The sequence below is a fragment of the Marmota flaviventris genome, chromosome 1, assembly GCF_047511675.1.
Source record: "Marmota flaviventris isolate mMarFla1 chromosome 1, mMarFla1.hap1, whole genome shotgun sequence".
Lineage (NCBI taxonomy): Eukaryota > Metazoa > Chordata > Mammalia > Rodentia > Sciuridae > Marmota > Marmota flaviventris.
The window spans coordinates 101,643,728-101,655,139 of NC_092498.1; the positions used below are offsets into that span (position 1 = coordinate 101,643,728).

The 11,412-nt window shown below is 43.7% G+C and overlaps 1 protein-coding gene and 1 long non-coding RNA gene across 2 annotated transcripts; one reads left to right on the forward strand and one right to left on the reverse strand.

The window, feature by feature from the left end:
• Window positions 1-2,829: 2,829 nt before the first annotated feature.
• Mrps24 (mitochondrial ribosomal protein S24) lies at window positions 2,830-5,932 on the reverse strand. Its single transcript, XM_027938359.3, has 4 exons — window positions 5,774-5,932; window positions 5,635-5,703; window positions 5,358-5,469; window positions 2,830-3,281 (listed from the first exon to the last, which is right to left on the reverse strand). Exons 1-4 carry the CDS (start codon window positions 5,810-5,812, stop codon window positions 2,998-3,000), a joined length of 504 nt encoding a protein of 167 aa, XP_027794160.1. The 5' UTR covers window positions 5,813-5,932; the 3' UTR covers window positions 2,830-2,997.
• LOC117794850 (uncharacterized) lies at window positions 5,920-9,171 on the forward strand. Its single transcript, XR_004618724.2, has 2 exons — window positions 5,920-6,171; window positions 9,037-9,171. It is a non-coding gene; the product is annotated as an uncharacterized lncRNA (long non-coding RNA).
• The last annotated feature ends 2,241 nt before the right edge of the window (window positions 9,172-11,412 follow it).

Genomic DNA, 11,412 nt, shown 5'->3' on the forward strand with positions numbered 1-11,412 from the left:
TAAAGGAATAAAGGAATGCACCCATAAACATCTGCAGACAGTTGTGGGGGTTGATACACAAAATTTTTTTTAAGAAGAGCAAATATATAGGATCCATATGATCATTCCAATGTTGCTGCTCAGCATTTCTGCTCCCTCAGTGCAGGGATTTCTCGTCCCAAATAAACCCAAATCTATAAAAAGACAAACAATCAAAACACACACACACATAAGAAACAAAACAAAACCACCTTTGGCATGCTTTGACGAAAGCAATCAAAACTGCAATAAAAGAATGGCTGCACAATGGCACACACCTATAATCCCAGTATCATGAGGCAGGTGGATTGCATGTTCGAGTCCAGCCTGAGCAATAAAATATCACCTGAGAAAGCAAAACATGCATCAAACTTCCCTCCCCTGCAATAAGAAAAGCTAACAGCTTTTCCTCACCTCTCCTTCATGGGACCCCCAAGCATTCCAACACTGGCTTGGTCCTGAGAAGGAAGTTCTAGTCCTCACCCTAGACACACCCCGAATATCTCCCCTCAGAACACAGGGCACTTCACACAGGTCAGAGAAGGTAGGGTTGAGCATCCTCTGTCAGTTGCCAGAGGTGTGCAGGACAATGAGTGCTGTTTGGCCATGGTCATTAGTCCCCTCATCAACAATTCCAGTGAATCTGAAATTCAGTGTTCTGATTATTCCATGCCATCATTTAAAAATTCATACTGAGATAGAGCCCAGCATCTTGTACCTTAATCAGAATGGATAAAGAAGCAAAGTAGATGGCCAACAGACAAAAATCAACTCATTTCCTATACATCAGCACCACATAAAAATAAAGGTATTGTTTCCATCTAAAACATATTAATAAAAATATTTAATAAAAAAACTTTCAAAATAATATACAGATATGTTTAAAACACAACACTGAAAATTCTAGAACAGAAAAAAATTCAACTTGACCTCGTATTTGGTATAGAGTTCTTGTTTATTTTGCAGTAATAGACATTGAAATATAGGTCCTAATGCATGCTAAGCAAGCACTCTGTGGCTAGGTTATACCCCTAAGCATTTTTTTGTTTGTTTTTTGTTGCTTTTGAGACAGGATTTCAATTGCCCACACTGGCCTCAAATTTGAGATCCTCCTGACTCAGCCTCCTTAGCTGGTATTACAGGCATATAACATCATCTTCATTAAATTAAAAACAACCTTCTTTGCATCAGTGTATTGTGGGAACCAAACCCAGGGGCTTACACATGCTAGGCACACATTCTACCAGTAAGCTACACCCCAGCCCTAAGAAAGGCAGTATGAGGGTCAGATATGTAGCTTAGTGGTGAGAGAGCTTGCTGAGCATAGGCAAAACCCTGAGTTCTATACCCAGCACTGAAAAATAATAATGACAACATCAAATACAGTGGGGGATGTGGAACAGGAACTCAAATTAATTGATGGTGGAATGTGTAATGGTTCAATTTTGAAACCAGTTTTGAGTTTTTTTCAAAATTAAATTTAACATCCTGATCCAGAAATTACACTCCCTGGTATTCACAAAATGGCTTTGAGGCCAGCCACATAGGTGCATACCTGTATTCCCAGCAACTCCAGAGACTGAGGCAATAGAATCACAAGTGTGAGGTCATCTTGGGCAACTTAGTGAAACTGTCCTAAAATAAAAATAAATGGCTAAGGAGGTAGCTTAGTACTAGAGTGACTCTGGAATCAATCTCCAGTACCATCAAGGGGGAAGAAAATTACTTTGAAAACAAATAGGCAGGTGTGGCAGCTCATGCCTGTAATCCCAGAGACTTGGGAGACAGACAGGATTGCAAGTTCCAGGTCAGCCTCAGCAACTTAATGAAAACTTGTCTCATGATAAAAAGGGTTGGGGATGCAGCTCAGTGGTAAAGCACCCCTGGGCTCAATCCCCAGGACAAGAAAAACATGTACAAATAAAAACCAGTCTGCATTCTTATATAGCAGCTCTTTTAAAATGGCCAGCCACTTTAATGAATCAACATGAACTGCAATAGTTGAAGCTGGGGCACATCCATTAATAGACCACTGTTCAGCAAGAGGCAGAAATGAACTCATATAAAAGATTTGAGTGAAGCTTACATGCATATGGCTGAGTCCAAGAAGCCAGAATGAGGAGGCTACACACTGTGTGGAGCCAATTAATGAGATGCTGGAAATGGCAAAACCAGAGAGATGGTAAACAGATTGGTTCTGACAGTGATGTGTCATGGGAAGGGAGTGGGATGAGTAAGGAAACAGAATGATGGAAGGATATACAAAGGGACTGTGTATATTATTTTTAAAAAATTACATAAAGACACTCATGGTGGTGCACATCTGTGCACTTAGGAGGCTGAGACAGGAGGATCATGAGTTTAAAGATAACCTCAGCAAAGGGAGGCACTAAGCAACTCAGTGAGACCCTGTCTTTAAATAAAATACAGAATAGGGCTGGGGATGTGATTCAGTGGCTGAGTAACCTCAAGTTCAATCCCCAGAACCCCCCCCCCGCCCCAAATGACATTAATTACTTTATTAAAATGCATCTTTATTAGGTGAAGTATGTGGTATATGGGGTAGTGACTGCACAAACAGGTCCTCACTGAACTGAGCTAAACTTCAGAAAACAGGCAGCTTCCCTACCAGCCCTGAAGCACCTAAACAAAACCCTACTCTAGCTCCCTGACCAAAAGGGCAAAGGCAAGAACTGGAGATATAGCTCAGTGGTAGAGTACTCCCTGAACCTGCATGAGACCTCGGTTCACATCACCAGCAGAGAAAATAATTAATAAATAAATAATAAAATTTTAAAAACCACAAAAGGGTAAAGGTAAACAGAAGCAAGGCAGCACGAGGATCTTTATTCAACAGCAGCTTAGAAGTGATGATGACTCTGTCTTCCAAGGATTTGCATTTCTCCTCATTCTACTGGTCTTCTTTCCCACATTTCTCACCTTTGCATATTGCACCTTGATATAAAAAAGGGCATCATCCTAAATATACTTATATACAACCTTTGCGGGCACAGTTTGGAGATGGAGTCGCACAGGACACTTGTAAAAGTGGGACAGCAGAGTCTCACTGTAGCCCACGAGGAAGTAGAACTTGTGTGCTGGCAGCTGCCTCAGGACCAGGGCACAGATCTCCACCTGGTTGGCCCGGCGCTTCAGGACCAGCTGGTCAGCCAGACAGCCTGGGAAAGTACCCAGCATGAACTTGCGTAGGAAAAAATCCTCCACCGTTCGCTCTGCAGCATGTTCTTCCCCATCCAGATTACCTGAAGAGAAGGCACCACAGCAGTCAGCCATATTGCCCAGGGAGCTGCCAAGAAGTCAGATCTAATATTTAAGAGCTTTGGGCATTCAATCCCACTCCTTGCCACAGTCTATTCCCTTTTCTTCCACTAATGGAATAACACATTAAAAGTAAAAAATACATTATCTTATTAATTCCCAAACCAATTCTGTGAAGCAAGTACTATTATCCTCATTTTACTGGGATTATAGGTATGAGCCACTATGCCTGGCTCCAGTCTTTCTTAACAGCTTTAAAGAAGCACGGGTCATCCTGTGGGCCAGTCAGATGATGCCAATACTTATGAAATTACAGACAGTAGCTTCTCAAGAGCTTGGACCACAGCTTCCATAAATGGGTTCTCAGTATAGGCCCTGGAAGCCCGAAGCCCTTACAGTACATGCTGAATCTGCACACACAAACCCAGGCCTCAAAACAAGAACAGGAACTTAAAAGGGTGGGAGACCAGAACCTGTATTTTATTTAATTATTTTCATTGTGCCGGGAATTAAGCCCAAGAACATATAAGTTTTCTAAAAGGGTGTGGTGACACCTGCCTGTAATTCCAGCAACTCAGGAGGCCCAGGCAGAAGGATCAAAGCCCTCCAGGGCAAGTTAGTAAGACTCTGTCTGGAAACAAAAAATCAAAAGGGCTGGGGATGTAGCTCAGTGGTAGAGCACCCCTGGGTTCAATCGCCAATACTCTAGCTTCATCCAAACATAAGTTGATAACCCTTATATGGAACAAAATACAGTTGACTCTCATTATTTCACAGTAGTTATGTTCCATAATGTCACTGTGAACACTGAGCTAGTGAATTCTGAAACAATGCTTATAGGAGGAGTACACTATTAGATTTGTGCAAGCCTCTGGTCAAAATATTTTCATTAACAGGTTAATACATAAGCTAGTTTCAGGTGCCCTTCTGTTTAAAAATACTTTAATATATATGGTTGATTAACATTTAACTTTCAGCCAAGAGCACTGTAACTTAGGCTTGAACAAAGCTTATCTAACACAACATTTTCTGTGTAAGGCACATCACAGTCTTGTGCTCAGAAGCACTAGACAGTAATTCAGGATCCTTTTAAACAGCAAAATCACAAACAAGGCACATTAATTTTTAAAATGTGTTGCTAGACTGTGATAAAGGGCACTTTTTACACTATGAAACTTGTGCTACCTCAATTGCAAAAAAACATAAGGGCATTGCTCTACCTGTGTCCCTAAATAACTTGAAAGTGATAGGGCATTGATTTTGAGGTCACAAATTTTAGTCAGTAGAAGAATACACATAAGTGCCAGGTGTGGTGGTGCCCACCCCTGAAATCCCAGCAGCTGGGGAGGCTGAGACAGGAGGATCTCAGGTTCCAAGCCAGCCTCAGCAACTTAACAGGCTGTAAGTAACCTAGTGAGACCTTGTCTCAAAATAAAAAATAAAAAGCTCTGTGTATGTGACCCAGTGGTTAAGTGCCCTGGTATGTATGTGTGTGTACATACATACACACATACACATACACACACACACACACACACACACACACACACGAAGGAGAAGGAAAAAGAAGAAAACAAGAATTTACAGAATCTGTGAATAACAAGGATTGACTGTATATACTTGCAAAAAAAAAAAAAAAAAATCTGTGCTTCAGTGAAAAACTACATTATTTTGGGCATACTCTTCCCGGTTACAGATGCTATGGAGGCTTTACTCCTTTCATTGCCTCTGTTTTACATCTATGTAAATTACAAAAAAAGAAAAAACAAAACTGATAACAATGCAAAATCTTGTCTGAAGACATGCAAATAATTTCTGTTTAGTGGAGGCTCAACCAAGTTCCTGGGCCCATGGAAAAAGTTAGATTTATACTCATCTTCAACTTGATTTCAACAGCCAGATCTGTGTTTGCTTTTTTTGTGTCTCCTCTTAACTGGATTAACAGATTCCTGACACTGGCCTCAATGACCAAGTTAAACTTGTTCCTCTAGCTCACATGACAGTTGGACTGAGCGCTCCTCCTCCGGGAGAGCTGGGGTCTCCAGCTGAGGTCCCCTCACCTGTGTGCAACGACAGCCATCCCTTTCGGTGGGCGATGTAGTGTGGTGGGTGGGCCTCCTCGTAGGTCACGGGCTTGTCCCCCTTGCCCACGCGGACTCTGGCCGCCCGGTTCTAGGAGCAAAGGGCTCTTACTACGCCGCCCCGCCCCGAGTCCCGCCCACTGAGCCCCGCACCCGTCCGGCTTTTCCGAGGCTCGGCTCTCACCCCGGGCCCGCCACCCACTCCCGGTTTCCGCTATCGTCCAGGTCCCACTCCCACCCGGCCTGGAGCGCTCACCTTGGCGCAGACTGCGGAGGTGTGCAGGGCACGCCAGGCGCCCGGAAGTTCCCTACTCCACGGCACCACCTGTGGGGAAGGGGCGTGAGACCGAAACCAAGATGCCACCCGGACCCTCCAGCCCGTACCGCCCACTCACCCGTGGCCACAGGGCCAGAGCGCACACGGACGCCGCCATCTTGCGCCGAGCAGGGCCCAGGACGTGCCACTGTGCTGCACGGGCAGGGGGGGACAGCGCGGACGAGACCAAATTGCGCGCGGGGGCGTGCCTTGGGTGGCGGGAGAGGCGGGGCGGCCTCCGCGGAGAGGAGCACTACCTGGCGCCAGGTGCTGGTCTTTCGGGCTCACCCGGGTTACAGCCTCCTGGCCTTGATTGCTGGGTGTTAGATTTCTCATCCGGAAATTTGATGATGCAAACGTGAGCTTTCGCCCTCCAAGAACTCGCGGTAGGGAAGGTGATGGCGTCCTGAAAATGAAGAAAGGGGAAAACCCGCGCCGCCTCGCCCCCCGCCTCCATCTAGACTTCAGGACGTCCAGGTGCTAGAAATTAAACTGCGCGTTTCTCCAAAAGATCTTGTGAAATAAGCGGGGCGTGGGTGCTGGTGTATAGCTCAATGGTAGAACACCTGCTTAGCATGTGCAGGCCCTGCATTCAGTCCTCACACCGCAAGAAAACAAAACCTCCAAACTCTGGGCTTTTATCCACAAGGAAGAAACATGTTTTTGGTCAAAACTGTGCCCAGTTCTTGAAGGATGTGTTATGCAGAGGTTTGCCATTCATGATCATCTAATAGTGGCTACCCTAGGGGAGCGATTCTCCCCACCGCCTGCCACCAGCGCCCAAGTACTGGGCATTGCACTTTACCACTCAACTACATCCCAGCTTAAAAAAAAAGAAAAAGAAAAAATTTAAAACAGACTCTCACTGAGTTGCTAAGGCTGTCTTCTAACATGCCAACCTCCTGCCTCAGCCTCTTGAGTAGCTGGCATTCCGGGCATGTTCCACTTGCCACCAGTAAGAAGGGAAATTTTTAAGAAGCAAGGAAATGTATGGGGATATCCCAGGGCCTTAATATTCACACCAGAGGGGTGCCAATTTAATTGGTATCCGGTAATTATTTAATGTCAAAGGGGAAAATAGCAACACTTGGTATCTTATTTTAGAACTCACTACAGTAATGGAAAACACGTGGGCTCTTGTATAACAACCTTTGTACAAACTTCAGTATCAGTATCATTATCTATCAAATGGCTTATTTTTTTGCTAGTACTACTTCATAGAGCTATTAGGGTCAAAAGGATATTTAATAAATGATAACTGTTTGGGTTGTGTTAGGTTGAATGGTGTGAAGTTACCAGTATTTGGCTGTTTAGGACCTGCATCTTTCATCCTAATGATGCTTGTACCCTGTCAAGGGAGGGAAGACTAGGTGATCATATATAAAGAGGGAAATGGAAACCAAGGTGGGAAGTGAGTTGCCCACAGTCACACTGGGGCAAAGACAGAAAGTGAGCAAGACTGGAGTCTCTTGGCTTCAGTCCAGTTGATTTCTGTGACCAAAATTCCTCTCTGGGATCTTGATTTTTAAAAATCCTTAATAAAATGAAAGGGTCTTTCATCCTCACCTCCCTAGGAATGTTTTATTCTTCATTTTTCCTACTGCAGCCTGTGTTGTCCTGAATATTGGATAAGAGCACAGACAGATGTGATGTTCTCCACAATCCACAATGCCTTGCAAACATAAGAATTCAGTTTTTCCTAAAGAATCCTTTTTAAATGATAGTCTTTTTTTCTTTTAAAGTTTTCATAAAGTTTGATGGTTTTACAATTTGATAAATTATATAAGTCTGCTCCAATGTGCCAGGGAACATAGGATTTAGCATTTGAACTACCTAGATCCAAATCCTGGATCCACCTCTTGGTTGTGTAATGTGGGTCATGACTGAACCATCCTGAGCCCAGGTTCCCTCATTGTAAAATGGGGACAATAATAGTTGTGAGGTTGGAGTGTAGCTCACTGATAGAGTATATGTTTAATATGTGTAAGACCCTGGGTTGAAACCTGAGCATCACCCCCAAAAAAATTTTTTTGTGTGAAAATTACACAGTAAGATTTCTGGCAGCAGGAACAGCTTAGTGTTTTCTAGTGTTTTAAAGAGTCCCTGATAGCTATTCATCATTTTAGGAAGATAAATCCTGAATGAACTAGAAGGAATAGGGGAAGAACAGATTGTTACACTGAGTCCTGAATCACCACAGGCAAAGGTGACAAAGGCACAAGTACCTAGTGGGCCAAGGTACAGGTGCAGCAGGAGACAGGTTGACCAGATGAGAAGGACAGGAATGCTGTGCTTGGGAGCTCAGGTTTCTCTTCCAGGCAGTAGGCACAGTACAATCAGATTTATTTATTTTTCCTGATTCAAGCCATTTCCCCTTTCCTAAGGTGCCTCCTGGGAATTGTAAACCTATCTAGCAGTACAATGAACATTTCAGGGCAAAAATCCTATGGTTTAAACACACCATAACCTTCCCTTTGTTGATACAATGCTTTGCTGCAAAAAAAAAAAAAAAAAAAAAAAAAAAATTCAGCTGGTTCCTTGAGTGGGGGAGGGATCACATGACTTAATTTACATGATTAAAGTAACTTAAAATGACACTTTGTGTACATTAGTATGAACTGTGTTTAAAATCACCAAGGAAAACTTTTTAAAAATGTTTCTTGTAGATGGATACATTGCCTTTGGTTGTTGGGTTTTTTTAGTTGTCAATGAATATTTTTATTTATTGGTATGCAGTGCTGAGAATTGAACCCAGTGACTCATACATGCTAGGCAAGCACTTTACCACTGTGCTATGACCCCAGTCCCTTTATTTTTATATGGTGCTGAGGATCAAACCCAGTGCCTCACACCTGATAGGCAAGCAGTCCACTACTGAGCTACAACCCCAGTCCCACCAATGTTAATGGGAACATCTTTTTTTGTAATTTGACACACTGTTTTTCCCATCCATCTTGCTAAGGAGGCAGTATTTCTAGACTTCACAGATCAGAGGAAGGCCCCCAAATCACTTGAGATTACAGAATTAGCTCCTGTTTATAGAGCATATACTTGTGTCTTCTTCCAGGGTTCCATGGTTGGGCAAGGGCTCAAAGATACATTAGGATGGGTGTATGGTTTAGATGTGAGGTGTCCCCCCAAAGCTCATTTGTGAGACAATACAAGAAAACTTACATATGAAATGATTGGGTGATGAGAGTCTTAATCAATGCATTAATTCCCTAATAGGGATTAATTGGATGGTAACTGTAAGTAGGTGGAGTATGGCTGGAGGTGAGTCTTGGGGGTGTGCCTTTGGGGTTTATATTTTGTCTTGAGTGAAGGGAGTCTCTCTGCTTCCAGGTATCATGTTCTGAGCCACGCCAGTCTTCCACCATGATGTTCAGCCTTACCTCTGGCCCCAAAGAATGGAGTTGGCATTCCACGGACTAAGACATCTGGAAACATGTGCCTCCAAATAAACTTTTCCTCCTCTAATTGTTTTTGTCAGGTCTTCTGGTCACAGAAACAGCACAAAAGGGCCGACTAAAACTAATACCTCTTAGGTGATTCTGGTTTGCAGTAGGGTGGAGAATTAGTATCTTAAATTAGTTTATTTGAGGGACTCCCAAAACCTGTATCTGCAGAGACCTGTTTGGGGAAGACCATGGCACTGAGGGGACTTGTTACAGCCAGGCCTGCCACTCCTGGGCCACTAGGCAGAGAAAGGGCCTGTGGAGTGATCTGGACTTCCTGGAGATGGTCTGTCCAGCTGGGTCCAGCCACCCAGAGTGCTGAGAGGTGGACACATTATTCTTTGTAAACCTATTACTCCTGGTAATTCACTTACCAAGAATCCCAGGGGTTGTCTCTTCTGAGAAATAAATCAAACAACCACTGAAAAGCCATTACAAAGCACAACTGTAAATCCCAGTTACTTTAGAGGCTGAAGCCAAAGGATTCAAGGCCAGTGTGGGCAACTTAGTGAGACCCTGTCTCAAAATAAAATAAAAAGGTCCGAGGATGTAGCTCAAATGTAGAGCACTCCTACATTCAACTGCCAGCACTACAAAACAAAAACTAAACTAAACCAAAAAGAAGTGTCTCCTACCACAGATGGTCCATGATTCCTGTGAGCTCCCACTTCCACACATTCTCCCTCCATTGAGGGTCAGGGAAAAGGGTCTAGGTGCATGGGTTAGAACCAAGCTATAATTACTAGCTTTAGCTTTTGGGCTCTGAGAATGTCCACTCTCCTGGTATCAGAGCCAAGTGCAGTTAGAAAGACCCAGTACCACACCATGATCCTGGGTGAAACATCAGAACCCGGAGGGGCCAAACCTGGGCTTTGGAGATGGAATCTGCCTGAAGAAAGTTGAGACACAGGGCTGGAGCTGTAGCTCAGTGGTAGAGCGCTTGCCTAGCATGCATGAGTCACTGGGTTGGATCCTCAGCACCACATTAGGAAAAAAAAAAAAAAAAGCATTCTGACCATCTACAACTACAAAAAATAAAAAAGAAAGCCAAGACATGGCTAGGGATATAAGTACAGTGGAGATCACTTCCCTAGTAGGAACAAGGCCAATGAATTGGATCCCCAGTGGAAGGAAGAAAAGTGGGGAGGGAAGGAAGAGGAAGAGAAAGAGGAAGAAAGGTAGCTGGAAGAACAAACCTCATGTGTAGGGCAACTAAGATCTTCACCCAAGGTTCTCAGAATTTTGCTAAATCTGGACATAAAAATGAGCTTGGGGGGCTGGGGTTGTGGCTCAGTGGTAGAGCGCTTGCCTAGCACATGTGAGGCACTGGGTTCGATCCTCAGCACCACATTAAAAAAAAAATAAAATAAATAAAATGAGCTTGGAAGGGGGCTGGGTTATGGCTCAGTGGTAGAGCACTTACCTTGCATGTGTGAGGCACTGGGTTCAATCCTCAGCACCACATAAAAGTAAATGAATAAATAAAACAAAGGTATTATGTCCATCTACAACTAATTTTTTTTAAAATGAGCTTGAATGGGGAAACAATTAAAATGCTATAAAACAAGGACCAAGAGAGGATAGGCCCCTGACCCTGTCAAGTGGTGTGAATGAGGGAGGCTGGCCTCAGATACTTAAGTGAAAGAGAAGTGCCACCACAGCAAGCCAGGGCCAGCCAGGCAGGGGGAGGCATCAGCCGACAACAGCATGGAGGTAGCCACGGTGTGGCTGCTGTGGACTAAGCAGAATATCATGAACCAGGATCAAGGACAGCTTGGCTCTCTTCTGTGGCCCTGCCTCATCACTGCTTATAAAGCTGCACTCTGATGTATTTTGTTGGTCCTAGAAGAAATCAGATAGGATTAGGGCCAAAACCATTTTATTACTGACTCAAAAAGAGAAAGGATTTTTCTTTCCTGAGCTAATTCATCACATCTAAGGAGCTGGAGTAGCTACAGATCAGGTTTACATTGGTACAGACTACAAAACACCAGCCCTACCCAGTACTGTATTTAGTGAATGTAAGATAACATCAGTTACAAGATGCCATTTTGTATATTCTTAAGGAAGAAAGATGGTTACTTTTAAGATACATTGATACATTAATGATTCTTAATTTGGCATGTTGACATTTGAGACATGGCACTTGTTCACAGAATATTCCTCCAGAGCAGGCACTGTGTAAGCACTTTCCACTGTTAAGCAGGTGCTAGTGGGCAAACCAAGGCTTAGAGAAGCCAAGTAACCTTGCTCAAGGGTCAGT

What these genes read in the sequence shown, in the direction of transcription:
- Mrps24 (XM_027938359.3), bottom strand. Translation starts at nt 5,812, where the DNA reads ATGGCGGCGTCCGTGTGCGCTCTGGCCCTGTGGCCACGG. An exon ending in CTCTGGCCCTGTGGCCACGG is followed by an intron (nt 5,704 to 5,773) that starts GTGAGTGGGCGG and finishes CCTTCCCCACAG; the next exon opens with GTGGTGCCGTGGAGTAGGGA. An exon ending in ATGGCTGTCGTTGCACACAG is followed by an intron (nt 3,282 to 5,357) that starts GTGAGGGGACCT and finishes CCTTCTCTTCAG; the next exon opens with GTAATCTGGATGGGGAAGAA.